This window comes from Ciconia boyciana, chromosome 2, assembly GCF_034638445.1.
Source record: "Ciconia boyciana chromosome 2, ASM3463844v1, whole genome shotgun sequence".
Taxonomy (NCBI): Eukaryota; Metazoa; Chordata; class Aves; order Ciconiiformes; family Ciconiidae; genus Ciconia; species Ciconia boyciana.
This window is the reverse complement of record NC_132935.1, coordinates 28,222,102-28,249,977: the sequence shown is the minus strand read 5'-3', so window position 1 is coordinate 28,249,977 and position 27,876 is coordinate 28,222,102. Positions and strand designations below refer to the sequence as shown.

At 40.8% G+C, this 27,876-nt stretch overlaps 1 protein-coding gene across 1 annotated transcript in view; it reads left to right on the top strand.

Annotated features, from left to right (window-relative positions):
- Window positions 1-27,876, top strand: part of NECAB1 (N-terminal EF-hand calcium binding protein 1) — a 71,087-nt gene that overhangs the window by 11,969 nt on the left and 31,242 nt on the right. The window contains exons 3-5 of the mRNA XM_072851205.1: window positions 5,507-5,615; window positions 21,366-21,391; window positions 23,851-23,948. Coding sequence (XP_072707306.1) covers window positions 5,507-5,615; window positions 21,366-21,391; window positions 23,851-23,948 — 233 coding nt within the window. The remainder of the gene's footprint in view (window positions 1-5,506; window positions 5,616-21,365; window positions 21,392-23,850; window positions 23,949-27,876) is intronic.

Sequence of the window (27,876 nt, the reverse complement as noted above, 5' to 3'; positions counted from 1 at the left end):
AGCCTATGTGCCGTGTGCCAATAAATCAGGTATTTTTTTCAACTTTTTGCATCTGGTTCAGTCCATCCATGTGTGTTGTCATGTGTCCATCCTCCCAACCCCCACCCTCGTTTTCTCTGTGTATAGGGCAATATCTTTTAGCACTCAAGTGCTCTGATCCAAACCTTTTACAGCAGGTATGGACTATCAGTTCCTTCCAAAAAGGCAAGTCACACAACAGGTCCCTGGGAGCAGATGGTCTGGGAGCAGGACCCACGTTTACGCTGCCTTCCCATTGTGTTTGCTTCAGCCATGCAGCAGACTGTGGCCTGAGTGAGGCACTTTAAAGCTTTAAGTTCTTCAAAGGCAGCCAGACTTCAAAAAGCCATAAAGGGCTGTCACAGCTCCCATGAGGTATTTAGAAAGTCAGCTCCCCTTGAGAACTGTGAGGGCCTGGATGGGGCTGTGTTTTCAGCCCTTGCCTTTCCCATGGCAGAAGTGACTGCTTCATTTTGAGCACTGTCATTTCCTAGTCCCTGTTGTACCTTCCTGGGGAATAAATACTTTCTGCCACGGGATTTTTCTATTTATTGGTTTCATTTGTTGTTATCTCTTCTCCCTTTGCTAATTTTTGCCCTACAAGGGCAGAGGACTGCACTCGTAGAGCCCCAGACCCTAAATAACCTGACCGCCCTGTCAGTGTGCATGTTGCCAGCCTGGAGGCAGGCTGGGCACCATCTGGTTGGGCTGGGACAGTGCCACGGGCTCTGCTTTCCAAATTCCATCCCACCAAGGCGAACCCCAGGATGAGCTTTAGCCCAGTGGGGTTTTTCCCTCCAGTTGCCATAAGCTCTTCCAAGTGGCTCTTCCAATTGCCATATAAGCCCTAGGGCTGCCATTCACCTATATGAGCTCCATCTAATGTGGGTCCTGCTATGGAAAGACTGCTTTGGTGGTCCTCCATGGAGCCCACAGGCATGTTTAACTGCTAGGAAAGGCTCACAGTCCTAACAAGAAGCCTGAAATAGGTGGTAGTGGAAGCTGTTTTGTTGCCCTCCAGGATTTGCTGGCATCTCTGCGAGATATCCTGCTCCTCTACATCACCGTAACTTCTTTCACTGGCTGCAGACTCACTGTTTGCCATTGTCTTTTGGCACGTAGACTCCAAATATATACGTGCCCTTGTTCATTATTTGCTTGATATCTTTTCACTCACTGAAGTCATCTTTCAACTCAAAAAGAGAGTATGTGTGTGGCTTTCCTTTGTCAGATATGCTGTTGTTTATTGAAGTCATAAGCTATCCAAAATGTGTCCTGAAGATTACTAGTGTTTCTGGAGCAAACTGGCTGGGGGATATCACTTGGGCCTATTTTACACATAAAAACATCTATTCAATAGAGAGGTGAATTTTACTGAAGTCAATGTAAGAATGCAATTGTAACCCAAAGGAAGGCTCCCCTAAAACACCATGTAAATAGATTTCTAAACTTGCAAGTGCTACATGGGGAGATTCATTTTATTGTTTATATTTTTGTCTGCCAGTCAGGAATGTTTTGGCTCTAAGGAGGATGGGCAACTGTGCCTGTTTTTGAAGAAACCCTGCTTTTGCAAGATGTCAGAGAAGATACACAAAAGCAAGCAAGGCTTGCAAAACAGCTTCTTTGAGATAACGTTGCCAAGGCAAACGCTGCTGGTTGATTTGTCTGAGGGATGCATAGCTTCAGAGAAGTTTGTCTTTCATGAATCATCCATCCCCTGTCGTTTTGCCAGGGGCAAGGACTGAAGCATCTATAATAGAGGTTTCTGCTCAGCTGCTCTGAAGCACTTAAACCAGACCGTATTTATCTGGGCGCTCCGAGGGCAGCGAGGTGTGCCCCAGGGAGGCAGTGCTGAGGATACGTAATGCAGCCTTTAAAATAAAAGCCATTCTTGAAAGCCACACTTGAAAAAAAAACCTGGCTAGGCAAACGTGTCTTCAATTAAACAGCACAAGGAGCACTTGTTAGGGTTTGGGTCTGAGCTTCATCTGAGCACTGAGGAAGGGCAGGGGTGGCCTGGGCCACCAGCAGCTGAGTCCCCAGCTGCACTAGCAAAACAGTTACACTCATACAAAATCAGAGAAATGCCCTGGAGAATCAGAGCTTTTTTCAGTAAAAGTAACTGTATGAAGTCTGTAAGTAACCGAACAGTTTCAAACCTCCTTGGGTTTTGCCAGCAACAAGCTCAGTGATGTGTCAGTCAATGTCAATAACATTCAAAATGTTATTGAGAATAAATAGCAATGAAGCAAAAGGCAATGTCTGCTCTTGGATGATAAAATTTAAAGAAAATAGCTAAAGAGCCCAATCTGGCTGTTGGCAGATCATTGATTTTCTGGATTGATGTAAAGCCAGTGATCCCGAAGAACAGAGATAAACAGACAGATGTTTCAGGTTTTGTGTCATACCCAGACTGCTCTATGAGTAAACTCATAACATGTTTATCTCAGGGAAGTTGCCAAAAATCACTAGTTTCTTGAGTATGTGTATAACTTGCATGCAAATCACCCTTCCCAGCAAAGGCTAAAGCAGCAGAGGCAGTTTGATTAAACAATCGATTGGATCTGTATGAGCCAAAGGAAGCATAGCTGTGAAAAGAAGCTTGTTTCAACATGCTCAGTATTTGATATTCCTTCTCTGTAACCAGTGCCAAATGGCAGATGTATTTAGATTCTCAATTAGGTAATCATGGCAGCTCTGTCAAAGAAAATTGCCTACCTTCAACACAGTATTGTGCCATCTTGGTTTTTAGCTCTTGTAGATCTTGACATTTTATTTTGATCGTAATGATGATTATCTCCAGCTACAGTCTGTCTTTTCATATTAAACATTTCAAAATGTTTTTGTTGAAGCAGACATTTAATTTGTACGATTTTGAAACCTCTTGAAGATTACATATTTGAAGCCATATATTCAAGTCAAAGGAATTATGAAATAATAGCAAGTAAAAGAGTGAGGAAACTCCTCAGCTCTGTTCTTCAAATCTGCATGCTGTAGTACAGCATGTAGTTACAGGATTCAGAAACTGCCTTTATAATAGATTCTTCACCACTATAAAATTAGGCCACAATATGTTATAGATTAATCTGGTGCTTAGGACACCTTAGTCTTGTCCTCTACAGTTGTTTAGTGCCCTATGAGTGATTCAGTGTGTTACTAGAGGAGAAAGAGACATGTGAACTTAAATTTAGTGCTACCCAAAACAGAGTTATGAAGTGTTAGGCTTTGAAAATATTCTTTACGCTTCATGCAAAAGCTCAATCGGTTTACATAAATTATTACTTAACTACCATTTAACCATTCAAACTTCTAAATACAAGCAAAAGGTGGATCTTCTTTCTTTGGCTTTTGTTTGCTGATTATCAGTCCTGCATTTGAAACTCACTACACTGGTCAATGAGGAACAAATTGCCCTAACTGTTTAAAGAATTTACAGATTTGCCTCATCCTGACCCATGCACTTCTTCTGAAGTCATGCCTGTACAGTAAAGAAAAGAGGACAGTTGTTCTTCAGGACAGAAGCAAATGTCCACTGTTGCTGAGGGATCCCTGATGAAATCCCATGGACTTCTGTGGGGTTCATCTTTCCATTTACAAACTTCTGTCTTTCATTTTTTTAACATCCTGCTGACAGGCATTGGTTGGTTTCTCACATCACCTTCTATACAATGTCATTCAAAGCCCCATCCAGGCTCTAGGTCATTTCAGCATGCAGAATTATTTTATATATCTTCCTTTAATTGATTCCTTCTCCTCAGCCTTGAATCATGTACTCAGGAAAAAATTAGTCATGCTGACTGTCATATGTTGTTTAGTCTTTGTGATATGATTAGAGGCCAGAGTTAACAAAGGCTAATGCTCCTTGCACCCCAGAGTCCTACTTTCCAAAACAGACGATAGTCTAAGTCTGACACTTCTGTCACTGCAACCACGGCCACCCTGTGGGTGGGCCAGGCTGTCCAAATTGCAGCACATTTTATCTATTTCTGATGTCACTAATCAACTTCTCTGGGATTATCAGATGTGTGAGGTGAGTACAATCCCTTCTTCAATGAAATGCTGTAGTAGTTATTGGAATAGCCTTCAGAAAGCATTGACGGTTGTGCAGAGTTTGACCTGACAAACGCAGGGTAAAGCCTCAGTCTGAAGTGGTAACATCCTGAAAATACCAGATGAATTAATCTGCTTAACACATCTCAAGGATTTTGCCTCATGTAGTCAAGGGCTTGCTATAATTAAAGCTAACTTAAGAAACAGATGAAACAGACTCCACTAAATAATGTAGTAGAGATTGTAATAAGGACTTTCTCCTGTTGAATTAATGTACATTCCATTACTGTTCTTCTAAATGTTATCATACGGTACTTCACCTCCCTCTGAGTCCCATTAGTCCTGCAGACACTTCCTAACTACATGAACATGTTATTGATGATGATCAGGACCCATGTGGTGTTGATCGTTTTTGTCCCAAACAAATAAGAACAGCAGATACTTAGAAAATAAAGTCAACTTCTTCATAGTTGGGCTTCACTGTATATTAAATGGCCAATTCAAACACCATCTGAAAATCTGTCTGAGGATTTTGACTGACCTCCGATATATGTCCAAACCAGTTTTCTCCTTCCTATATTTTGGTGTAATCTCCAGATGAATCACATGCTGGCAAATAGAAATTTATTCTTTTTTATGCTGACCAAGAAAATGAGCTGAAATTCTTTCCAGTGGAAGAGGACACAACGCTGGCTTCCTATTCCATGAAAGTAAAACTTTTTTTAAATTTATTTTGCTAATTACACACCAAGCATAGACCTTTTTCAGAAAGATGTATTTTACGAAGAATCAGAATGCTGCAAACCAGTGCAGTGTATTGATTAGTGTCCTTAGCTAGAGAGGAGAGCCAGGGTCAGATCCCTGCTGCTATTGAATTGCGCACTTGAGTCTCAGTCTCCTATGTGGGACTCAGGGAGCAGACGAACGGGAAAGGGAACGGTAAAAGGAATGGGAAGTTGATAGCTCTAGATAGCTGAAGAAATTTTCATTGAACTAACGTGTTCCTTCAGCAAATGTTTGCTTTTGCATTTCCCTGGGTTTTGCCTGCCCCACTGAGTCTCAGGAGGTCACTGATCTTCCATGCAGAGGCAAGGACACAGGCAGGGAGCAAGTAGGGGAAGCATGGGGCAGGACGGGGAGAAGCCACAGTGAATGGGATCAGGGCAAAGACAGGACTGTATTGATGTGTTTGTCAGTAGAGACTTAGCAAAACCAAACTATCTTTGCTTGAAAGATGAGAAAGAGGAAGAATAACAGAGTTACCAGACAAACTGAGAACTCTCATACAACAGCCGATGTGTCTTGATCAAATATGTAAAGTTTCTACATTTAATCTGAAGAGCTAGAGGTTTTTAATAGTTTCCTCTTCTACTGCATGAAGCAAACAAGCAAAACCATAAATGAAACTAAGGCATTTTCCATTTCTTCGTTGTTTCAGACGATGGAAAACTGTCCTTTGATGAATTCAAAGCTTACTTTGCTGACGGAGTTCTGAGTGGAGAAGAACTGCATGAACTTTTTCACACCATTGATACACACAATACTGAGTAAGTGCCCCCTTCTTACAATTACAGTGCTACTCTCTGTACCTGAGAATGGAAAAAAGACATCAGAGTGATTTTAGAAAACAAGTCTAAGAAGAAAGCTGCTTCAGGGAAGCTAGGCTGTGTCATATGGCTCTAAACTGTATAAGTGAAGTCCTTCTAAACCTTGTAGAAATACCTGCATGTTCCAATAAATGTGATTTGGGTACTGAGAACACAGGGTGGAAACTGGATGCCTTCTGTGTTCCCCACCCATGACAGTAAGGAAAAGGGGCTGTGGCCTCCTTCAGGCTTAAATAGGAGTTCCTCAATTCTTGATCCCACTTCGCTAATTCATTACGTGAGGTGAATACTTGGACTAGATGTTGAGCAGGGAAAAAATGAAGCAATCATATACAGAAAAGAGCAGAAAAAGCCATCCTGTCTGGTGCTGGCATGGTAATTGTGTTGGTGCTGTCACTTAGGCTGTTTGGATATCCCCGTTATGGTTGGGCTTAACAAGGCCACAGGGAAATGAGCTGACAGGAACTTCACGAAGTTTAACAAGGAGAAGTGCAAATTCCTGCCCGTGGGGAGGAACAGCCCCATGCACCACTATTTGCTGGGGGCCACCCAGCTGGAAAGCAGCTTGGCAGAAAAGGACATAGGGTGGACACCAAGTTGAACATGAGCCAACAATGTGCCCTTGCAGCAGAGGAGGCAAATGGTATTCTGGGCTGCATTAGACAAAGTATTGCCAGCAGGTCAAGGGAGGTGGTTCTTCGCCTCTACTCAGCACTGGTGAGGCCACACCTGGAATGCTGTGTCCAGTTCTGGGCTCCTCAGTACAAGAGAGGCATGACATACTGGAAAGAGTCCAATGAAGGGCCACAAAGATGATTAAAGGACTGGTGCACCTCACATATGAGGAAAGGCTGAGAGAGCTGGGACTGTTTAGCCTGGAAAAGAGAAGACTCGGGGGGACCTTATCAGTGTATATCAGTACCTCAAGGGAGGGTGCAAAGAGGAAGGAACCAGGCTCTTTCGGTGGTGCCCAGTGACAGGACCAGAGGCAACGGGCACAAACCCAAAAACAGGTGGTTTCCTCTGCACGTCAGGAAACACTTTTTCACTGTGAGGGTGACCGAGCACTGGCACAGGCTGCCCAGAGAGATTGTGGAGTCTCTGCCCTTGGAGATATTCAAAAGCCATCTAGACACGGTCCAGGGCAACTGGCTCTAGGTGGCCCAGCTTGAGCAGGGGGGTTGGACCAGATGACCTCTAGAGGTCCCTTCCAACCTCATCCATCCTGTGATTTTATGACTGAAGAAGAGAATGAATTTCCTTTTTATTTGCTTTCTGGCCATCAGCAGTTATTCACAGCAGGTCTCCCATTTACTGTTAATTAGGAGGGTGTTACTAAGCTAGTGGTTTTTAAATCGGACTACTCCTGTGGTAGAGAGGTCCTGAGGAGAGGCTGTTTATTGCTTTTGCTAAGAGGTTATGAAGACATCATGTAGTAATCATGGCGTGGGTTGTGGTTCTGGTTACAAGGAGTGAGTACACAGTAAGTCAGTATTGCTTTTCTCAGCTGTGTACAGTGGAGCAACAAGTATTAAGATGCTATCACAGCCCTGCTTCTGATACACAGCCCTGCTTCCTACTGTAAGAAAAGGTAGGAGCAGTGTAACAGGACCTTATCTCATCCAATGCTGAACTCCACTGTGTCTCTGGGATTTTACCTTCCACAGGGAAACAAAACCAACAGGCTGCAATTTTGTAATTCATCTATTTTGTAAACATCAGACACTAACTCACAGTGAGATATTAGTAGCCTTGTTCCTCAGACACATGAATTTGGCAATCACCTTAATACTTTAGGACTTCCACATTACCCCAGGTAGCTCCAGACAGGCCTTTCCCCTTGGCCACTTCTTCCTGACAGTGACTCTCGTGTGGCTTTTTCTCTTTCGGATGTCTGTGTCACAGCATCGCGCCCCTCCTTGTTCTCCTCTTTCTCAGCTTCTGCCCAGTTCTCCTCTGCAAACACCCAATTACCATGACAGTTGTGTGTCACTAGCCCCAAATGCCGACCCGAGCCCAGGCCCATCACCCTGGTGGCCTGTCAATGACCAGGCGTGATGCTGGACAACTACCCTTGCAGCAGAAGGCCTGGAAGTCCAGCGAAGGGCTTTTTGGGGAACCATCTCAGAGCTCATTCTTCTGAAGAAGCCTCACGGGAGGCCTTGTGTGCTTGGAAGCTTGTCCATTTTTTCCACCATTATGAGCTGGTCTAATGAATATATTCTCTCTCCTTAAAAAATTTGCCTCCCTCCAGTCTAGATGGAATTATTAAACCACTTTACCTTTTCCAGAAAGTATGAAGAAATAAATCAATTGAAGTCTGAAATCTGATCAATATTGTACAAGTGTGTGCTAGGGAACATGTATCTCAATTTATGATCTTTACAAACAACTTTCAGGAATTTAAATCAAAATTTTTAAAAAATTTCTAGGTTTTCATTAGCCATTATACAAATCTTTTTTGTAAAACATCAAAAGTTAAGTGAATTCAAATATTAACTATGCAAAGTGTTGCTTATTTCAAGCCATTTAAATATACAGTCTATATGCAGAACCACATTTCTTTGCTGTCTTATGAGCTTGGTTGCTTTTTTATAAACATGTATGAAGTACTGTTCATGAGCAGTATTGTCTGTGTGAGTATATGGAGCCATGAAATGCCTACAGTTAGGAATCCTCTTTTAGATCTGTTCTCTGCAGTCCTAAAAGCATTCACATAGGCACCCAATTCATATAAACAGAAGAATATATCCCCTAGGAGTAAATGCCTAAATAACTCTGTGGATTTGGTTTTTAGCTCTGATCTCACTTACATTTCTGTAAATCGGGCATAACCTCCCCAGAATCATTAGATTTGAGCCAGCACGAAATGGAGGTATGGAATTGGACTCCTAATCCCAAGGCCATCCTAAACATCCAGTAAACCATCCCGTGTTGAAGACTCTTGGTACTAGGATGCAACAAAGACAGAGAAACAGGTTTCCCAGATGTATCAATCTCCTTAACAGACAACACAGGGGAAGAAGCAATATAAGCACGTTATCTCTTATCATAAGAAAAGAAGAGAAAGCTGTCATTATTTCCCTGATTTCCCATATTTCCCTAATTTGTCAAAAGTACTTACGTGCTATAAATTCAAAGCAGAAGGTTGCAGAAATACTGCTAAATAAATAGGTAGTGTGTACAGAAGAAATAAGTGCAACATTTTAATTTCCTCAGGTTTCTTAAAATCAGTGGCAAAGACAGAAAAAAATATGATCTTCAACAAACGCAATGCATACAGTCTACCTAATCTTAGCAAAATGAATGACATGCTTCTTAGAACACCATGGGAATTTACTTAGCAGATTAAGAGACTTCATGCAAATTTTTAACCCAGAGTCAAAGACTCATTCATACAGCTTTGGACATGTGTACCACCTATCTGCATGAGAGTGGTTTTATCTTACCATGATTCCATTTGTGTGCATTTGTCAGGGAGCATCCTGATAAGGGCAAATATCCTCGATGACTATGTAAGATTTCTAAGAAAAAAGAAGATAGATGTTCTACATCTATTTTTCCTTTCTTTTTATTTGTAAAGCTTTTTAAATCTGTAAAATGTTTTTATTTGTAAATATTTTATTATTCGTAAACCTTTTTCTCTTTAGCAGAGAATATCTAGACCTGAAAAATATGTAGAAAAGTGAGAATAACATTACGTTTTTCCTCCTGGGAGATAGGCATACCTGAAGAATAGGTGTGACTGTCAAATGCTACAGTTATTAGCTGAGAGCAGATAATGAAACTGGCGCAGCAGCCATCTGCGAGAGAGATGATTCTCACTGTCCATAAAAAGCCTGGCAAAAAGCAGGGCACAAAAGTCACAGACAATATGTACTGTGAAGGACCATATTTTCATGTATTTCGGGGAACTGAACAGGTGGAAGACTAAGAAAACCTACTAAATTACCTTTTCCAGCCAGAAGAAAGGGTGCTTTCTATTGACTGGTTAACTCTATTTGTTATCGAGTAGAACCTAGATATAGCTAATAAGAAAACATGCTTAAAGCTTAGGTTTAAAACAGCAACAAGAAGCTTTTTGAGTATGTTTTTTCATGAAGTCTGTAACTGATAAAAGGCTTAGTGTCTGACTTCGCAGCTGAGAAGTATTCTACACCACTTGATCTTTCTCTTTAACAGAGGCAAATATATTTTAAAGGCTTTTCCTTAGCACCTTTGAAAGGTTTTGAGAACCCTGTCATCAGGCAGGCAGCAAGATGGAGCATGCCAAATATCAGATGGATATAGCAAAGAGAGACAGCTTGGACAGTATCATATAAATTCCTTGTTAGTATAGCTTTCCAGCAAAAATCACATGAAGCAGATACAATGAGGAGGCAAAAACTTTACTCACTGGCATTTGCTGAAAAGGGCAGATTATGTAAAATGTCTCAAATTAACCAGCTGGCTAGGAAAAATAGCAAAATGTTCATTGAACCTTGGGAAGTTTTGTGATGTAAGCATTAGGAGAATCATCTACATATCAAACGATTCCCAAACCACCTATTTTGTGATGTTTTCACTTGCAAATTACCCAAGGGAATGAAATTAAAATCATGGGTTGTGCCTGTAATTCCCAAGTAGTTTATGACTGGTTTTTAGTAGGGGAGGGTGAGAAATTCTACTCAGTTGTGTATCTAGTAGGAGAAGATTTGCACAGATTATTTCGTCTCTCTTATCCAGTTAAAATACAGACTCTGTCAGACTCTGGGCAAATCATTTATCTCCTCTCTGCTTCACTTCAGTATTTACAAAATGCAGACCATAGTTCCCTATCCCAGAAATATTTTGTAAGCATTCAGATTATGCAGTGATTTACACTGCATGTAAAAGCCTAGGACAGATGGCGAGGGAAGCATGTCATGATCCGCTGGATCATTTCTTGGAGTATCTCAAGATTTCATACCCAGCTTGTCACAAGAGCAGACTTCAGGTTGTTTCCACCTAAATTAAATCTTTCAGCTCTGCCAGCATTCAAAACCTCACTGTCTGTGTGCATGAGTCTTTGTACTTCAAAGCCTGAAGATAAAAAAGGAGAGGTGGCCTTTGGGTGATATCCATGGGCCACAAGCTCAGGAAATCTGAATTCCCTTCTCAGCTCTGTTGCAGCAATCTTTCAAAAAAAATATTCAAAGCATAAAAGACTTACACTGGCTTAACACTTTTAAGGCAACTAAATTAACCAAGTATTAAACCCCCCTGTTACATGGGTCCTAATATCAGTGTTGTTGAAGAGAGATTTAGAAGATTATTAACTTTTTAAAAGACCAAGCCAAGCTAATGTAACATACCTGTTACAAAGCAGATAGGCTCTGGAAGACTGCTAGAATGAGCAATTACCATTTGCAATGTGATAGCAGGGCAAATAATAGGGGGTTTAGCTTCCCAGTAATTAAGGTTGTGTCTGCCTAACTGACTATGATCTCTGCACCTTGTTATTTGGTGCAGACAGATGTTAATATTTTTACAAAGTGAAAGAAGAGTCAATTGGTACTGCAGTGACCACAATCGCTGGGAAAAAAGATGAGTAGGAATTAGTTTCCACCACATAAAGTTTCCTAGAGATAGGTTGAATAGGAGTTCATTATGCCAGGATGCATTTATATTTACAATTTGTCTAGACCCTAAAGTACATGTTATTCACTCAGGGCAGATCACTGCTTTTACTGAAAATTTGCATTAGCTAAGGATCTTTCCTCAGTACATCACTAGGACCTATATTTTGCAATTTATGAATGTACTTATGTGTAGACTGGCTATTTTTTTCTTCCTAGTTCACAAAATCTACATTACCTTTTTATAACATTTTAAATATTAAATAAATACCAGTAAAGACATGCCATACAAATTGATTGCCTCATTTTTTTAACTTCCATTCCTTTTTCCTTTTGATACAGCCAGAAACAAATGTATAAGTTCATATATACCAAGTATGACATAGATTAATAATGATGCTATCACTGTCTAGACAAGCAAATTAGGTGAAGTAGTGTGTTCATTCAAAAAGGAAGTTATTTTTTCCCATATTTTAGTACTGCTACAATGTTTTACCTTTCTTGAGGGTGTTTTAATACAAGAATTATATTTGTAAGAACTGGTAATCAAAAAGATAAATTGTAAACAATTAAATTTGTGGTGGGGTCTTCTGCCCACTGAACCACAAGCCAACATAATAATTATTTTATTATCCAACTACTAGATACAGAGTTACACAGAAATTTCCCCCATGGGCAGACTAGCTCATACCTGTTCACAAGACCTTAATGTAAGTTGTTTTTTTTTAAAAGCCTCCTCTGACGACAAAGAAACAAGAGGACACTGGACCAATGGGACACTGTGGAGACCCAGTGAATGGCAGTCTCCTGTTTGCTAAGGAAGGCAGGGAGATAATACCAAGAATTAATTCATACATTAAATTAATTTTAACATTATTCAGTAAAACAAGCAACTTCTGATTTTTCGGAGATACTGTGCTTCAAAAGCTGCATAAAGAGACAGTAGAATGCTTTGCTTAGGCCATACAACTAACATTCCTGATGTGTAATTAACACAAGGTGACTGCTTTAGTGGGGTAGAAATTCATTATTCTTCCTTAAATGCAGTTTCCAGTATTGTCATTACTTCAGATTGAAGCTGAAGGCCAATTAGGCATTTGACTTCCACTGAAAGTCACTTCTATTTGTTCTTTTCAGGATCTCATGAAACCTTTGGGCCATCCCTATTCAAACACATACCATTAAATAATATAAAGAAGCTGTTATGATGCTCAGATGCCCGCTCAGATGCCCTCACTCTGCCAGTGTAAGAAAAGGCTTTGCGTTGATGCAGCAGGGGTTAGGTCTGGGCTGTTACAGTCAGGTCTCTAGGTTCTCGTTTCCTAGCATGCACTTAGCACTTGCATCTACTGCAAAGTAGTGTCTTGTATTTAAAGACCCTTTAAAAATTGAAAGTATAGGCAAGAAATCAAGAGCAGTGATTATTAAAGACTTAAGCTTCAACCTAGAGTTGTACAATGATCCTTCTCCCCTTATTCATAATGGTTTAAGTGTTTTGCAGATAGCCCAGAAATAAGCACACTATAAGCATCTGGGCGACATCGTAAGCTCTGTTGAAGGTATTGGGAGGCCAAGGTAGATCCCCACAGTGTGTTGAGTAGGAGCCAAGCTACCATAGTATGAGCTAGACCAACATAAGGGCATGGCTGTGAGCAGGGAAGGAGCAAGAGGAAGAGCTTATCTTTGCCTCCTGATTTGACACATATTTGACATGACATCTATGTTACACATCTGTAATGTCACAGTGGGGAGCTTGTCAGTGGTGAGGTTCTGAGATCTCAAAAAACCTCAATGCACTCTACTTGAAAGCTGAGTTAGCCTTTACGGAGGAGTTTTGTAAGGGTGAAGGGAACCCAGTGTGGTTCCTCACCCCTCTCTTCCCTCACAACCTCAGCTCCAAGCTACACAGTGCTCAGCAAGGCTTTGCAGGGCTGATGGGAGGAATGGGAAGGGTGTTAGATGCAAATGCAGGTGCAGCAAAGGCACCAGAAGTCTTTCCTGGGGCTGACAAGGAGAGTGACAACACGCAGCTCATGGAGGACATGGCCTGCAGGTCATAGCTGAAGTAATTTTGAAGTTGAAGACCCACATGCTCTGCTGTCTTGGAGCATCCTGGTTATTAACTCCTTTATCAAGTGAATGTGAAACACTAATTTTGGTTGCGTAGCAATTTGTACTATCATGGCACGAGTGTAAATCAATACACACAGCTCAAGGCAAAGGCTATCAGGGACTGATGCTCAAAGCCGCCTGAAGATAGAAGTGAGCTGGTGATGTTAACTACAAGAATCGCTTTATGTTTTCAAAAATTGCAGACATTTACAAAGGCAATATCTGAGAAGTTTAAGGCTGAGGAGAGAAGAGTGCAGTTCTCTTGCAACTTTAAGCATTGTGTTTCTTAACATATTCTCCTAAGCACTGTTTTTAGGAGCACATTGGAGCACAAGAATATTTTACAGATTAAATAGGAAGAAGAATCATGGAATGTGACTGGCTTTGCTGACTTTCCACTTGAAAAATGTTGAAGAATTTTTTGGTGTTATTTCCATTGCTATTTCATTTCTGGGCCCTTTTGAATCATTAAATCATAATATAGATCAAATACAAACCTGAAGATCTTCTTCCTCCCATATTTGCATCTAATCAGAACAAAAGTCATATTTTTATTGTAAACTTGATATTTTAAGTGCTTTAATAATGTGTGCATCATTCCTACTACCTAGTTTGTATCTTAACATTTCTATGAGCTCTCATCTGGTTTCTAAATCCAATGTGTGCATATGTTCAGTGCAGCTGCCTGGGGGTTGTAATATTGCTGAAGAAGCTTTTTAAACTCCCAATTACCCCAACTCAGAAAACCCTAACTTGTGGGGTTAGCATGCTCTACATAATTAATAGATTGCATTACCTGGACTTCACATCTGCCTTTACTGAATGTTAAACAGCTTGCGTGCAAGACAGTATTGCAGCACTGTTCAGCTTCAGAGGAGGTAGTTCTGCAGAAATATAGCTATTTTGTTTACATGTGTTATTGCCTGAATAATTGTACTGAAAGCAGAGAAAAGTATCAGCAGCACAGGTCTTCTTCTACATGGAGAGAAGTATGGAGGAAAAGTTTGACAATTGTGGCTTATGGGGTGAATGCTTTTACAGCTCATTTCCTTGGTAAATCTGCCCCTGCCTAATTTTAATGTCAACTCTGACGAGCCCATGTTTCAGCAGAGCAAGAATCCTTGACACGGTTAATGGTTTAGTGAATAGGTTTTAGCAGTCATTGCAAATGTAAACCTCCCTTTTACTCTTACCCTTCTCCCTTCCCTCCCCCCACTCATAACTTCCATGGAAATTGTTTTTGCATAATGGCATCCTCAGGGAAAAGGTGTCAGAAGATAATGAGAAGATTTGGCAAAGTTACAAAGAGATATGCAGAGGATCTCAAGGGGATTCAGTCTGCAGCACTGCCAGAGAGAGAGTGTGATAAATGCTTCACTGATTACTGACTCATATGAGTCAGTGGGGAATCAGACTTGTTTTTTTCACTTTTCTCATTGGTAAAATGAAGTCCTCAGCCAGGAACTTAGTTACAAGGTAGGAGGGATGCTAGAACTATTGAGGCAGACCTGGGGCACAGGCAACCTCCTGAAGGTAGGGAGGTCCCATTAAGCCTTTGTGCGTGGCACAAGTTAAAGATAAACTACGCACAAGCCAGAGATGACTTTTGTGAGGATCTGAGAGCCTCGTCCACCTGCAGCGCCGAGCTTATGCTGGGCATTTGGGAGAGCTGTCATGCTGTATGTACTGCACATGTAGGGATGGGACTTGGCACTATGGAGACACACCTACACTTGCATGTGTATGTGTCAGCAGGGTGTCTAAGGCTCCCTCATAGTCAATGAAGTCACTGGCACCTAAGAAGTAATTCTGCTCACATAGGCTTCAGCACTATTGCCCAGGCATAAGGCATTTAAGATGCTCCCACCTGAGCCATCAGACACCACCACAAGGTGGACAGGATGACACAGGAGAAGCAGCTGGGACATGGGTGGTGGGAGAAATGCTAGAGCATCTGAAACACTAGATGCCTATGTTATATCCAATTACTCAGGCTCCTGCTAGCTGGTGTACTGAAAAAACCCCAACTCCATTGAATACACAGGGGCTCCTTTGCCTGGCAGAGGAGGTTGGACACCCAGCGCACATGTGGCCGACTACATTTAGGACTCAGCCCCAAAGTGAATCCATCTCCCTCTGCCTGCCCAGGTCTTCATTAGCAGAGCCCTAGTTCCTCCCTTGGGCCAAAAGAGAAATGCTGAGATCATCTTCCCGAATAGCGAACTCCAAAAGGATGCCAGTGTGATGTCTGAGAGCAAGAGGTTGGTTAGCGTTATCCTTGCAATCGTGGGAACCCCTCTGACTGCATTAGCCTGCAGCCCAGTACTGTGCACTGAAACTAAAATGAAATGCATGTTATATGGCCCCCCCAGTGCTTCCTTCAAGACTCTGGTTGCAAAGATAATAATGACAAATCCTCAGTAGTTTAACAGTAGTCTAAGGATAGCAATTATCTGTGCCTTGGATGGTTTTCTTTTGTTTCAGTTGGAAGGCATATTTTAGTCTCATGCTATTGCTGATTTATCACGGTTCAATAAAAGTACACAGAAAAAATAATTAACTTCTAAGTACAATGAGGAAAAAAAAAAAAGATGTATTAAAACCAGCATGAGATAGAGACAGGCTCTTTAATTAGGTGAACTGCAGGTGAGTGAAAAGTAGTTTTTCTAAAAAGGAATTATTGAATGCAAAAAATTACAGGAAGAAAATAATACATTGGTTTTTGACCATTTTTTTAAAAATGATCCTTTAGATTAAATAAGAATTTCAGGCACATGGTGCAGCACTGACATCAGAAAGGTGTGTTTGCTACTATTTAAGAGACATAGTCGCAGCTATTGGCTTTAACTCTCAGACTTTTCAAGACAATAGCTACAGAAACCAGTTTGGAAATGAAGTACAGAGAAAAAGGCAAGATGCTGGTCAGAATGAGCTGATTATACAGTTTAGTATTTCATGACTGAACAAAACAAGTTCACTGAGAATGATTTACACAGTCCTGATGCTAACAGATGCTTTAGTCAGACAGACAAGCTGCAAATAGAGTTGCTTGGAAATTTTCCATATGAATGGTTATTTTTAATGGGAAGTTCAGCTTTCTGCAGAAAAAATGGGAATCGCTCACACTGGGAAAAATCAAACTGTAATGAGTAGTTTCAATTGCATTGACCTAAATGGAGCTGACCTAGAAGTTTCATTTCAGTTGAGTTCTTCAGAAGATAACATTGGCTTCCTAGCAGTGCGCTCATTGCTTAATGGTAGGTGTACTGCAACTTTTAATAGTATTACTAAGACTTTTAGCAACACAGAGATTGTTATAGCTGGGATGATTAAGGTGGCTAGCCAGCTATGTAGTCATTGCATCCCTGTGAATCATTGCCTAATGCAAAGGACCAGGGTTTTTTGTCAGACAAGTTGTTAGTCAGGAAAAACACTTTATTCTCTCTTCTAGTCCTGCCACACGCAGACCAGTAAGTGACGATTCTGAAGTTATCACTTGGCCTGGAGCTAAGCATAAGCAAACCAGGCAATTATATAGTGAGGCACAATTTGGGACATTAAAACAGCCGTGACCCCACTGCCTGTGTCAGAGCCCAGAAAGCCAAGTTGGCTGCTGCGTTTGAAAGGCCAGAGGGTGCACAATCCAGCTAGCCCTGGGGTTGAAGAGCAGCACTGTCCTCAGGGTTCCCCAGGGACCAGCCCCAGGAGCTCTGTCCCACTTTTGCCCCTTCCTCCTCTCCCTTTTCTGTGGCAAGAGGCCAACGCCTGGGCTTGTCCCAACACTCATCCTACTGATGGCAAAAGGCAGTTTTGCCTCCACTGATAAGAAACCTTGAACAAACCTGAGCGAAAAGGTCTTTGCTGTTGCAAAGGAGCTGTGAGGCAGAATATCCTTAAAATGGAAGTGCACATAGAAGACTCCTTTGCACAACACCCTCTGTAGTGTTGGAGTACTTATCTCATTTCACTGACTTGAAGTGGGATGGTATGCAGGCTTTCTTGTTACAAAGAGCTTACAGCTTTTTGGCTGAGATTGTCCATGGATGTCTATTCAGTTAACCTTGCACAGTCTAAGTAACACTTAATTCCTTTCAGTCACAAATTATATGCTTCTACTTAACAATAGGAGATACCAGCCTCAAATTTTCCTCCCTAAAACCAAATTTAGTGAAGAGACATGCAAATGGCACCCAAAAAAGAGTTGGTTCAAGCCTTTGAAATAAATCTCTCTCATATCTGAGAATGAAGAGATTTGAAGAAGAAAGTGTTATCCTTCTCCGGTTATCATACTCATGGCAATGAATTTCCTAAATTAAGTTAGTTCATAAAGCCTTTCATATACTATTGGATTCTTCAATAAAATAACTGCTTTAGATGCCAGAGTCCATAGTTCATATATAATTCCTGTACTGAAGAGATGTCATTGCTTCTTCTTGTGGGCCAAGGAATATATGCAGATGTTCTGCTGATACCTTTGCCTAGAGGTGCCTTTTGTCCCAGAGAATGGTATGTGTCAGGTCAGTGGATGGGGCTGCAGATCGGTGGATTCACAGCAGTGGATGGGTGGAATAGCTTTAACCTTCCCTCCTTCCTGGCTGGCCCCAGTCCACAGCTGACTGTGGTGGACAGAACAAGAGCGTGATCACAGCTGCTTTGCACTCCCACATTTTGGGCCGCTTGCAGAGGTACCACAAATAGGCACTTTTGCCACAGTTCATTCAAGTGAATTTGCTTATATTTCTGTCACTGAGCAACAGGTATGATCAGCTTTGCAGTGATCAGGACTGCTCAGTGGAATATTTGTAACAGTCCTTTAAAAATAGCTCATGTTATTAGGTAGAGAACATTTTAGACACAAAGTCAGGCACGTAAAAGGACTGCATTTAGTAGTCAGAAAGAAAATTGAGAGCAGAAGTTTAAACAATGATCGTGCTGACATGACATGAATGCATTTGGCTGCACCCTATGCTTCAGTTACTTACCAGGAGTGGAGTGCTGGCACCTGGATGTGAGTCATCCAGCAAATGTTGCAAATAACATATTCAGCATTGCCAGATTATAGATCTAAGCAGAAGCATCCTTGGCATATGTACCCACTGAAATGATGAACAGGTGCCCACTATAACCCTGAGTACTGAGTTGCAGAAACAGCCCTTTCGTGTGCACCTCACTCCTGTACTATTAAATATATTCCAAACTTCTTTAATTGCTTCTTTAATTTCTACTTCTTTAATTGTAGCATCCTGCAGGGAGCTCAAAATTGTTTGTATACAGAAAAAGAATTTCTAGGTTTGTTCACAACTGTGTTTGAAGCAGCATGTTATTATTTCTGAGAATGAAATAATCAGTGACACAAAATTATAGTTTCCCTGCCTAGAACAGCATCCCCTTCAAATATGATGCCAAGAACAATGGAAACTCAGAGGGTATTTACAATAGAGAAGGAAATACTATGAGTATGCTAGACTGAAATCCACACTCTTTAGGTCATTTCTACGTTCTGTCACAGGCTTCCTGAAAGCTGCTGCACAAATCACTTTGGACAATAATTTTCTCGTTATTCAGGTACCCAGTTCTAACTGAAAATTAATTCAGCACCCAAATACATTTCCATTTTTACTTGTAGTCCACTTGCAGCTGCATCACTTCTGTCAATAGGACTAACAGCGATGTTCTGATGACAGCAACACTGAAAGCCTCTGAGCCACTCCCTTACTATATCGCTACCACACTGCTGAGGATACTGCAGGAGAACAAGGACCGGAATGGATTTTAACGCGAAATTTGAAAAGAGAGCATGAATTTGACTGGCTAACAATGTGAAAGGCTGTTTTAAACACAGTTATCAAGCTGTATATTAAGAAACGCAGAAATATCTTTTACAAAGAGAAGGCAATAAGGGCAGATGGTGTGAAGGGGCAAAACCTGCAGGGACAATGAACAAAGAGTAAGCATCATAACAGCAAACTCCTGTCATTAACATCATCATATTCTGTCACTGCTTTTCGATTCAGGCAACTTTCCAGCTTTCAGGGTTTCAGTTTGCATTCAAGGAGTGAATGACCTAAGAATTAAGTTTCTCAGCTTCAGCACCGATTCTTACTCTGAATTTCATTATACCTGCCACAAAGGTCAGTGGAAAAATCAGATGCAAGACCTATTTGCAGCCATCCAACTTGGCCCATTCAAATGCAGATCAGGTCACCTTTAGTTAATAAAAGTTGTGGGAAAATCTCATTTACATCATCAATTAAAAGTGTTCAGAAGTTTTTATAGCCCTGAGTATGCAAGTTTGTGACAACCCAAGATCACACATTTTCTATCTGTTTCTCTCTCTCATGAAATAAAAGCCAGATGTATGAAGTTAGCATTGGTGAAAATGACTTTAAGATAATACTGTGTCATCATTTTATTAAAAGGTCAACAAAAAAAGCCCATTAAAAAGATAAGTGAAAAAATCCTAAGTGCAATCAGCCATTCAATATTCACCCCTCAGCAAGATTCAAAAAGGACATTCATGCTTTTAAGTTTCTTTAATAATCAGTTTCTTGTCCTCCTTGGAAGAAAGTCAATATGCTAACTTTCAGAATTGAGCTGTAGGTCAAATGGTTTATCTTTTGACTATTAAAGCCTCAGAGAGAAAATATTGCTTAAGAGAGAAAATATGGCTTAAGAGTTGATCAAGATGAAATCTGTTCAAAATGAACAGTTTTGAATTGTATGGAATACTTGTATACACTTACGTATTTATATGGGAATATGGCAATACAGCTTTTCTTTTCACATCACTAATTTTGCTGAAGTTAGTACTGGTGAAACAGTTTTGTATGGCCAGAAAGGCTTAGAAACTATGTGTGCTTCTCCTGGTTTCGTCTGGGATAGAATTAGTTTTCTTTCCAATAGCTGGTATAGTGCGATGTTTTGGACTTAGTATGAGAATAATGTTGATAACACACTGATGTTTTAGTTGTGCTAAGTAGTGCTTATACTACTCAAGGACTTTCAGCTTCCCATGCTCTGCTGGGTGCACAGAAAGCTGGGAGGGGGCACAGCCAAACTGATCAAAGGGCTATTCCATACCGTATGACAGGGCCCCTATATAAACTGGGGGGAGCTGGCCAGGGGGCAGTGATCACCGCTCAGGGACGGGCTGGGCATCAGTCAGTAGGTGGTCAGCAGTTGCATCACTTGGTTTTTTTCCTTGCGTTTTGTTCCTCTCCCTCATTGTTTTCATTACAATTTGTTATTATTTTAGTTATTAAACTGTTCTTATCTCAACCCACAAGTTTTCTTACTTTTGCTCTTCCAATTCTCTCCCCCATCCCACCGGGGGAGAGGGTGAGCGAGCGGCTCTGTGGGGCTTAATTGCCAACTGGGGCTAAGCCATGAGAGTGCTGACGGACTACGTCTAGTTTTATCCTCCTGCTGTACCGTGTCTCCTGTGGAGCACTACTGCTCAGTGAAGACTACAAATAGGAGAAATCTGTTGGGTTTTCCCCTCATGTAGCATGGAGGGCTGAGCTCTGAGCCATGCTGTCCAGCATGACAGCCCCAGAAGAAGAGTACAGGCAGAAAGGTGTGGAAAAAACCCCACCAATTTCTGGTGTTTAGATGGATTTCTGCCAGCACTAGGACCAAGTGTGTAAAGCCTGAGGAGTGATGACTCTGCACCATGGTGCCCAAAGGCTAGGTGAGGGGTTTCAAAGGGGCTGCCAGTGAGTAGGAAGGTGCCAGTGGGAACATGACCAGGAAGGGAGGCTGCACCTGCAGCCAGCTACACACAGCTACAGCCTCCAGCTTAGGACAAGCCTCCCTGAGGCAGCAGAGCAAGGCCAGCAAGGGCCAGGCACCCACATCTCCTGCTACAGCCTGGGCACGGAGGCTTCATATCCCAGTCAGGTTAATATTGAGTCCTACTATTTACCAATCCAACAAGAAACATTACTAAGCTCACTAACCTTCTATCCTCTTATCTTTCCAGCAATCTTGACACAGAAGAACTCTGCAGTAAGTTCCTTTTTCTGGCAAGGAGATAATCTGTGCCTGCAGCAGCCCTGTGCAAGTGAACATACCATGTGTTCTGATTTCTTTTCTGTTTAATATTTGTAACTCAAACAGAAAATAATTTCCATTGAAAGAACTCCTGGGAGAATGCAGATGGCTTATAATCTTTCAGACTGTCATCCATTACATGCAGAAATTACTTTGAAAATATTTTTCCTAATCAATACTTCACATTCTCTGAGCTGAAAGTATTTTTCTTAATCAATACTTCATATTCTCTGAGCTTCAAGATCTGTTCTGATGTAAAGATAGATAGATACCTTTTATCTTATTTCCCTTTCATGTGAGATTTTTTTTTCTAGTTAGTTCATCCCTTTCAGAGGTATGAGTACTTTGGCAATTCTGAAAGCGATTGTTGTATTAGCACCCTACTGGAGGAAAGTTCATTGCTTTCCTCCAACTTGAGCCAGTGAGAACAGCAGTTTGACAAGTTCTACCATGCTTCATCACAAAAAACTCCTGCAAGGCCTAGAATTTGGCCCAGTTACACATTTGTGTGCCCCATTCTGGGCTGTGAGTCATTTCCCCAAAACCCTGCTTGCTCTCCAGCTGATCTTACAGCACCTGATTGAGGAGTGCTGCTTGCAGCAGAAAACAATTCACAGAAAATTTCTGCAAGTCCTCCCACATGATATCAAAAAAACAGTTATACTTGTCAAAACCAGCCTATTTCTGAGGGAAAGATGTCAGCAAATGGTTGCCTGATAAATTTTCCAATGGTCAATAACATTGAAGACCTATAAAAGCTGAAAACTCTGTCAAGTTGAATGCCAGCTCATTTACTCACCCACAAGATGACTCTACCCACAGCCAAGAACCCACTAAGAGACACCTCAGTCTGTGGCTTATAAATCTATGACAAGAGGCTCAGCTGAAGCGAATTGGGCTGTGAAGACTTCTACTGGTTCAGAATCTGGCCAAAATTATATAAAACTGGCCAAGGAAGACAGGGGGTTTGTTCCATGAGAGTTTTACTGCTGTTGATGTTGTGCTGGAGGCTTACAGGTTTGCTCAGCCACCTCAGGCTGGCCAGAGGGCTGAGATCCTTCTCAGAGCCAGCACTGGCTCTGTTTTCTGTCTGTTTTGGTTAAATATGGACTGCTTCAGCTGCCTTTTAAATCTTTTATAGATTGCCACTAGGGTGTTTCTCATCTGTGAATCTGGTACTGAGTTTACTCAACACACATTTAAGCTAGTGATTATATGGCTCTTTCTGAGTTCTCAGCTCTCCTCAGAAATAAAGCTTCACTTCCATGATACTAATTCACAATACGTGTTCATTCTAAATCATTTCATTCAGCTTCTCAGCAATACCAGGTTATGTCGCAGTGCTCCTGAAACCCTGTGCTTTCATGACTCCCTGAGAAGCTCACACTGACCTCTTAAAAGCCTCAAAGTATTGCTATTTATTATTTCAAAAAGCTCCTATCTAATCTTGTTTTTCCTGTCTGCCATTCAGATGTTGTTTTTCATGCTCTTCCAGGTGATCTGATACCTAAATGCCTTGTCTAATACACTCTCTAGCTTTAACATCATTTTCTTTCTGTCTTTTTCACATTTTTTCCTTCCTGTGCCTCCTTCTGTTGTATTTTGCCGCATTGACCAAATGGGAACTTGAGTCGTGATTTCCCAGGGTTGCCTCCTCCTCTCGCTGTAATCCCTCTGGATTGAATTATGCCCCCTGATTTTACATCAGCTTTTGCTGTTAAAATGTCCTTTGTTTTGAGCAGCTACACAAGGACATCCTGCAACTTACGTTATTTCCATGATTTTTGTTAAAAGTATTTCGCATGCATCATCTTTGTTGAAAATATAATCACAGTACATGGGACTAGAAGCTTATCTGGCCAACTCAAGGTCTCTTCACTTCTCAGAGAGAAATAACTGGTCTCATCTGACCCCAACTCACAAAATCCCCCACTTGATCGTATCTCTTCTAAGGGCTTTACCAGTGTTATTCATTTTTGTATCAATATAATCAGATTTAGTACATACACATGAAATCTTCATTTCCTGCTAGTAACTGTAAAGTAGACTATTAAACTGAAAATCCAGTTTAGAAAGAAAACGTAGATATTTTGAAAGTAGGTCTCTTTCAGCTCTCAAACTGATATTTTAAATTTTTGTCAATTTGTCAACTCATTTATTGAAAGAAAATGCTTTGAAACACTGATTTTGGTATTTTAAGTACTCCAGGAATGTTTTTGAGGGAAATAATACAAAATTTAAAAATAAAATCATCCCTTTCATTGTAAGGGGTAACCATCCCATTCTTGTTCATTTTATATATTGAGATAGTTAATAATACCATAACTGAATTCAGACTTGATAAAATTTATATTTAATGAAATATTGATTTTTCAGGTCATTAATAGGTGATGTGGGTTTTCTTCTTCTTTTAGAATATTTTTCCCAGCACTTAGGAGAGTATGAAAATGTTCTATCTGTCTTGGAAGACTTAAACATAACCATACTGAAGGCAATGGACAAAACAAAGAAAGTAAGTAAAAATTGTGACATTTTCTTTACATTGTATATTTTGTTTATTTGAACATGCATCCAGTATTTTTCTTATGTAGATAAAGTTACTAATTCATATTTAAGTTCTTCCACGTATACATGTTTGTAGCAAAAGTCCAGTAGGAAAAGGCTTGTCAAAATGGTTGAGTATCAAAGCTGTAAAGCTCTGTCTGCAAAGTATTACAGTTTGGATATAACCAAAATTGTCTTTGTGAATGATCTGAAGAATACTCTTCATATTGTTGTACCAAGAGAGGGTTCCATGTCCCATGCCAAATGTGGGTAAGTATTACCAGCAAATCAACATTTGAAAATAGTCTGAATTTGAAAAAATAATCCAAGTTTTTGAAGTAGAAAACATGTTAGTAAAAGATGCTAATGACTTAAACTATATTAATGACTACCATTAAATTAGGTAGGCAAGAGTCATCTGGCAACATACTGGGGAGTCGTATTTATGTTATTGTTAAATGTAGATTCCAGGATAGTTTAAAAAGATTAAAAAGGGCTGCAATATCTCTCCCCATGTTCCCTGAAGCTGAACCTCAGTACTTTTACGATTATAAAAGCATCCTGTAGGCAGCAGCTGTGCGTCCCAACTACTTAGTCCCAAAATATAACTGGCCAATGTAAATCATTTGAAAGTATTCCTGAGAGTAACAACAGAAGACATAGAAATTTGGGTTGAGTGAAACATCCTGACCGAGAACAAGATTTCGTTTCCATTTCAGGCATTTTGAACAAAAACAGCACTCACAGAGTCAGCAAAGAGGAGGTCTTGGGGCTGTTGCCCACCAGTGCAGTGTGGAGGCATTCACCCCAGAGGCAGGAGTCGTTTCTCAGGAGAAGCTTGGTTCTCCATCTGTCCATCTGACAAAGGATGTAGCCGTGCTGCAGGACATGCTAGGCAGCTGATCCACTTGGCACTCAATTCATTATGGTCGTACCTGCTCGTGTGTTCATACCTGCTCGTTCATACCACATCCCAGCTCGATGTCTGATCAAAAATGCATCAAGACATCGGTAATATGCTCCTTTTCCCTGGCTGAACAGTTAAATATTCTGTGCAAGGTGCAACAGCTTCAAAAGGTGAGGGAAAGCACAAAACAGGGAAAGAAGTGAACCTAGATCCTTCAAACCCAACCCTGGACCAGCACCACAAGGCTATTCACTTGAAGGCGAGCAGTAAACAGAAATTTCAGCCAAAAGTATTCAGTGAGATCCCGTGGGGGAAAAAAAGCCTGATTTTTTCAGTCAATCAATGGGGAGAAAGCTGTGCTTCTCTAGCAAAGCTATCTTTGGCATTCAGGTGTTTGCAAGAGTGCAGTACTCACACATTTTACATGAACTGCCAAAATAAAAACCTGCAAGTGTAGCTTATTTATTTAGAGCTTGAGCCAGTAAGCTGAATGTCTCTCTGTTCACGCTGTGCACCTTCCACTCCTAATGAAGTGAACGTGCGCTGACTCACTGCCTCATTGGGCTGGACACTGAAAAGCAACAGATTAGTTTATCCTAGCCATGCATAATTTAAAAAAAATTAGTCATGTGTATAAACTGCTGCTAAAGGGCAGGACATGTCATCTGATAACTACTGGAAGTAAATAGAACACTGCACTTAAGAATTACTTCGGAAGTTAATTACAGAGGAGGAGTTCCAGTAGACTAATCAGAGTTGTAAGAAGTAAGCATTGGCCTGACTAGAAAATGGATAAGAAAATCTGGAATATTAATAAGCATTTCATTTGTCTGCTTGAAGAACCCATCTGAGGAGGAATTAGGCATAGCAGGAGTGAAAGGGTTAACAAGATTGAAGTACTGAGAGTTTGGGTTATGCCTGAGGGAAGGAGGCTGTGTGTCAGGAGTAGGAGTGGATAGCATTGGAGAGAGATAAGGCCAGCGCGTGATTTTTTGTTGTGAAGAAAGGAACTGCAAAGTTGCAAAAAGATAGCCAATTGTATTAGCTGAAGGAACGCATGAAGGACGCGTGAACAAGACATATAAACCAATAAGAGTTCTCTCAGTAGCGCATGTACAAACAATTAGAAAGTATATAAGCCATGTAATAGTTCAATAAAGGGTCTTCAATTTACCCCTTGATCGGAGTCCGTGCATCAATCTGCTACACCCATCTAAGAAAAAAACAACACACCACAATATCATTGAATTGTATTTTCCTGACTGAAGATTCAAGCTTAATGGGTTTTCTCTCTTTCAGGAATATGCCAACTGACTATTCGTTAGAGGTGGCAGAACTAGAGCAAGGCTAACACTGGAAAAAATACTTTTAATTCCAATTAGTAGACATAATGTGTGAACACAGTCAAACAAAATATGTGTCCTCAAATATTCTAAAATAGAGCTTTCTGCCCAGGATATGCCCAGAAACTACAGCTTTGTAAGGAAATTAAATTCTCAGTTCAAACTAGGGATTATTCACAGAAGGAACTCAGTTCTCAGGAAACAGATAGGTTATGTGACCTGACTACCTGATAAATCATTGGAGTGCAAATAATAAAACTTCCATCTTAAATAGTCCAAGCTTTTATTGAAGTCTAAAATCTGGAATATATCCACCTAAAATCAGAGCTGGAGGTGGAGCAAAAGCTAGTTAGCATATTGAGATAGCATGGATAAATGATGTTCTTCACCAGTGACACACACTAGATGTGATGTAGTTCCCAGCTCAAGTTGACTCTGCAGCTCAAACAAGCAGGTACTCAGAAACGGGTGGTCTGGTTATGAATGGCCGTTGATATGTATGCAGAGCAAGGCTTGGGTTTCCCCTCCTAGTACAAAATAAAACTTTGTCATTGCTCTGCCGTTGCAGCCACCTAGTTCCTTAAATAGTCACTGAGTAATGGCAGCAATTATTACAATATTCTAAGCCATCATCTAGTTGGAAAATTCATATATAGAAAAAAAGCCCAGAAATTAAGACCTACACTTTGAAAGCTACAAAGACATGGTGTATCTACAGCGGCTGAGTCAGTTTCCAATGACCAGGACCAAATTTCCAAGGACCAAATTCTCCTATAAAAAACCAAAAGTAAAAACTTCTCAGACTGAACCTGAACTCCACCCTGCAGAGCATGGGGCTGACTACGGACCCAGTCCTCAGGGTTGCTGTGAGCTTTCCATCCCCACTGACTTTTCGTGGATTGGCGAAAGCTCAGCGCCTCTATCAGTCTCTGCTCAACTTTCCCAGAGTGCATGCCACTTCAGGTAGGCAGCTCATTCAGTCTTAAATATTTGGGGAGAAAAAGGAGCAACTTAGTACTTCATTAATTTTATTTCTCCAGTTTAGAGTCAGATAAACAATCACCACTCAGTCCATCCTATAGAAAATCCCTGCTTTCCTACCAATTCATGTTGCCCGTACTCAGTAGGTACTTTGCACGAGAGGCAGCTGTGGAATTGAAGCCCTAGAAAAATTGTTCAGCTTCAGTTTCCAAGGAAAACCCAGAGAAGGAAGATGTGTCAGTCTTCAACGAAAAGCTGAACAATGGATCTGAGTGTCCGAAAAATCGAAATACCTAATCTATAAACTCTCCTTATTCCAGACATAACAGAACTAGAAATTTAAAAAACCCTAAATGCAGTTTAATGTACTTCTCTTTACTTTTTGGTGTACAGTAATCTAAGTTGGATAACACCAAAGTGTGTGGCATTATTTGACTCATATCTGTAAATCTAGTACAAAAGTGTGCACCAAGTAGCTTTTGCACATGAAATAGATTTGACTCTTCGTGTTGTGTTGTTTCAGTTTTGAAAATCACATGCATTAACGAACAAATACCTTGGGTTTTGTTTACAAATATTCCCAACCTGTTCAGCCTTTAGTCAGAAAGCTCTCTCACCAAGAGCAACTGGAGTTTGGCTTGGCTACGGATTCCTGGATTTAAATC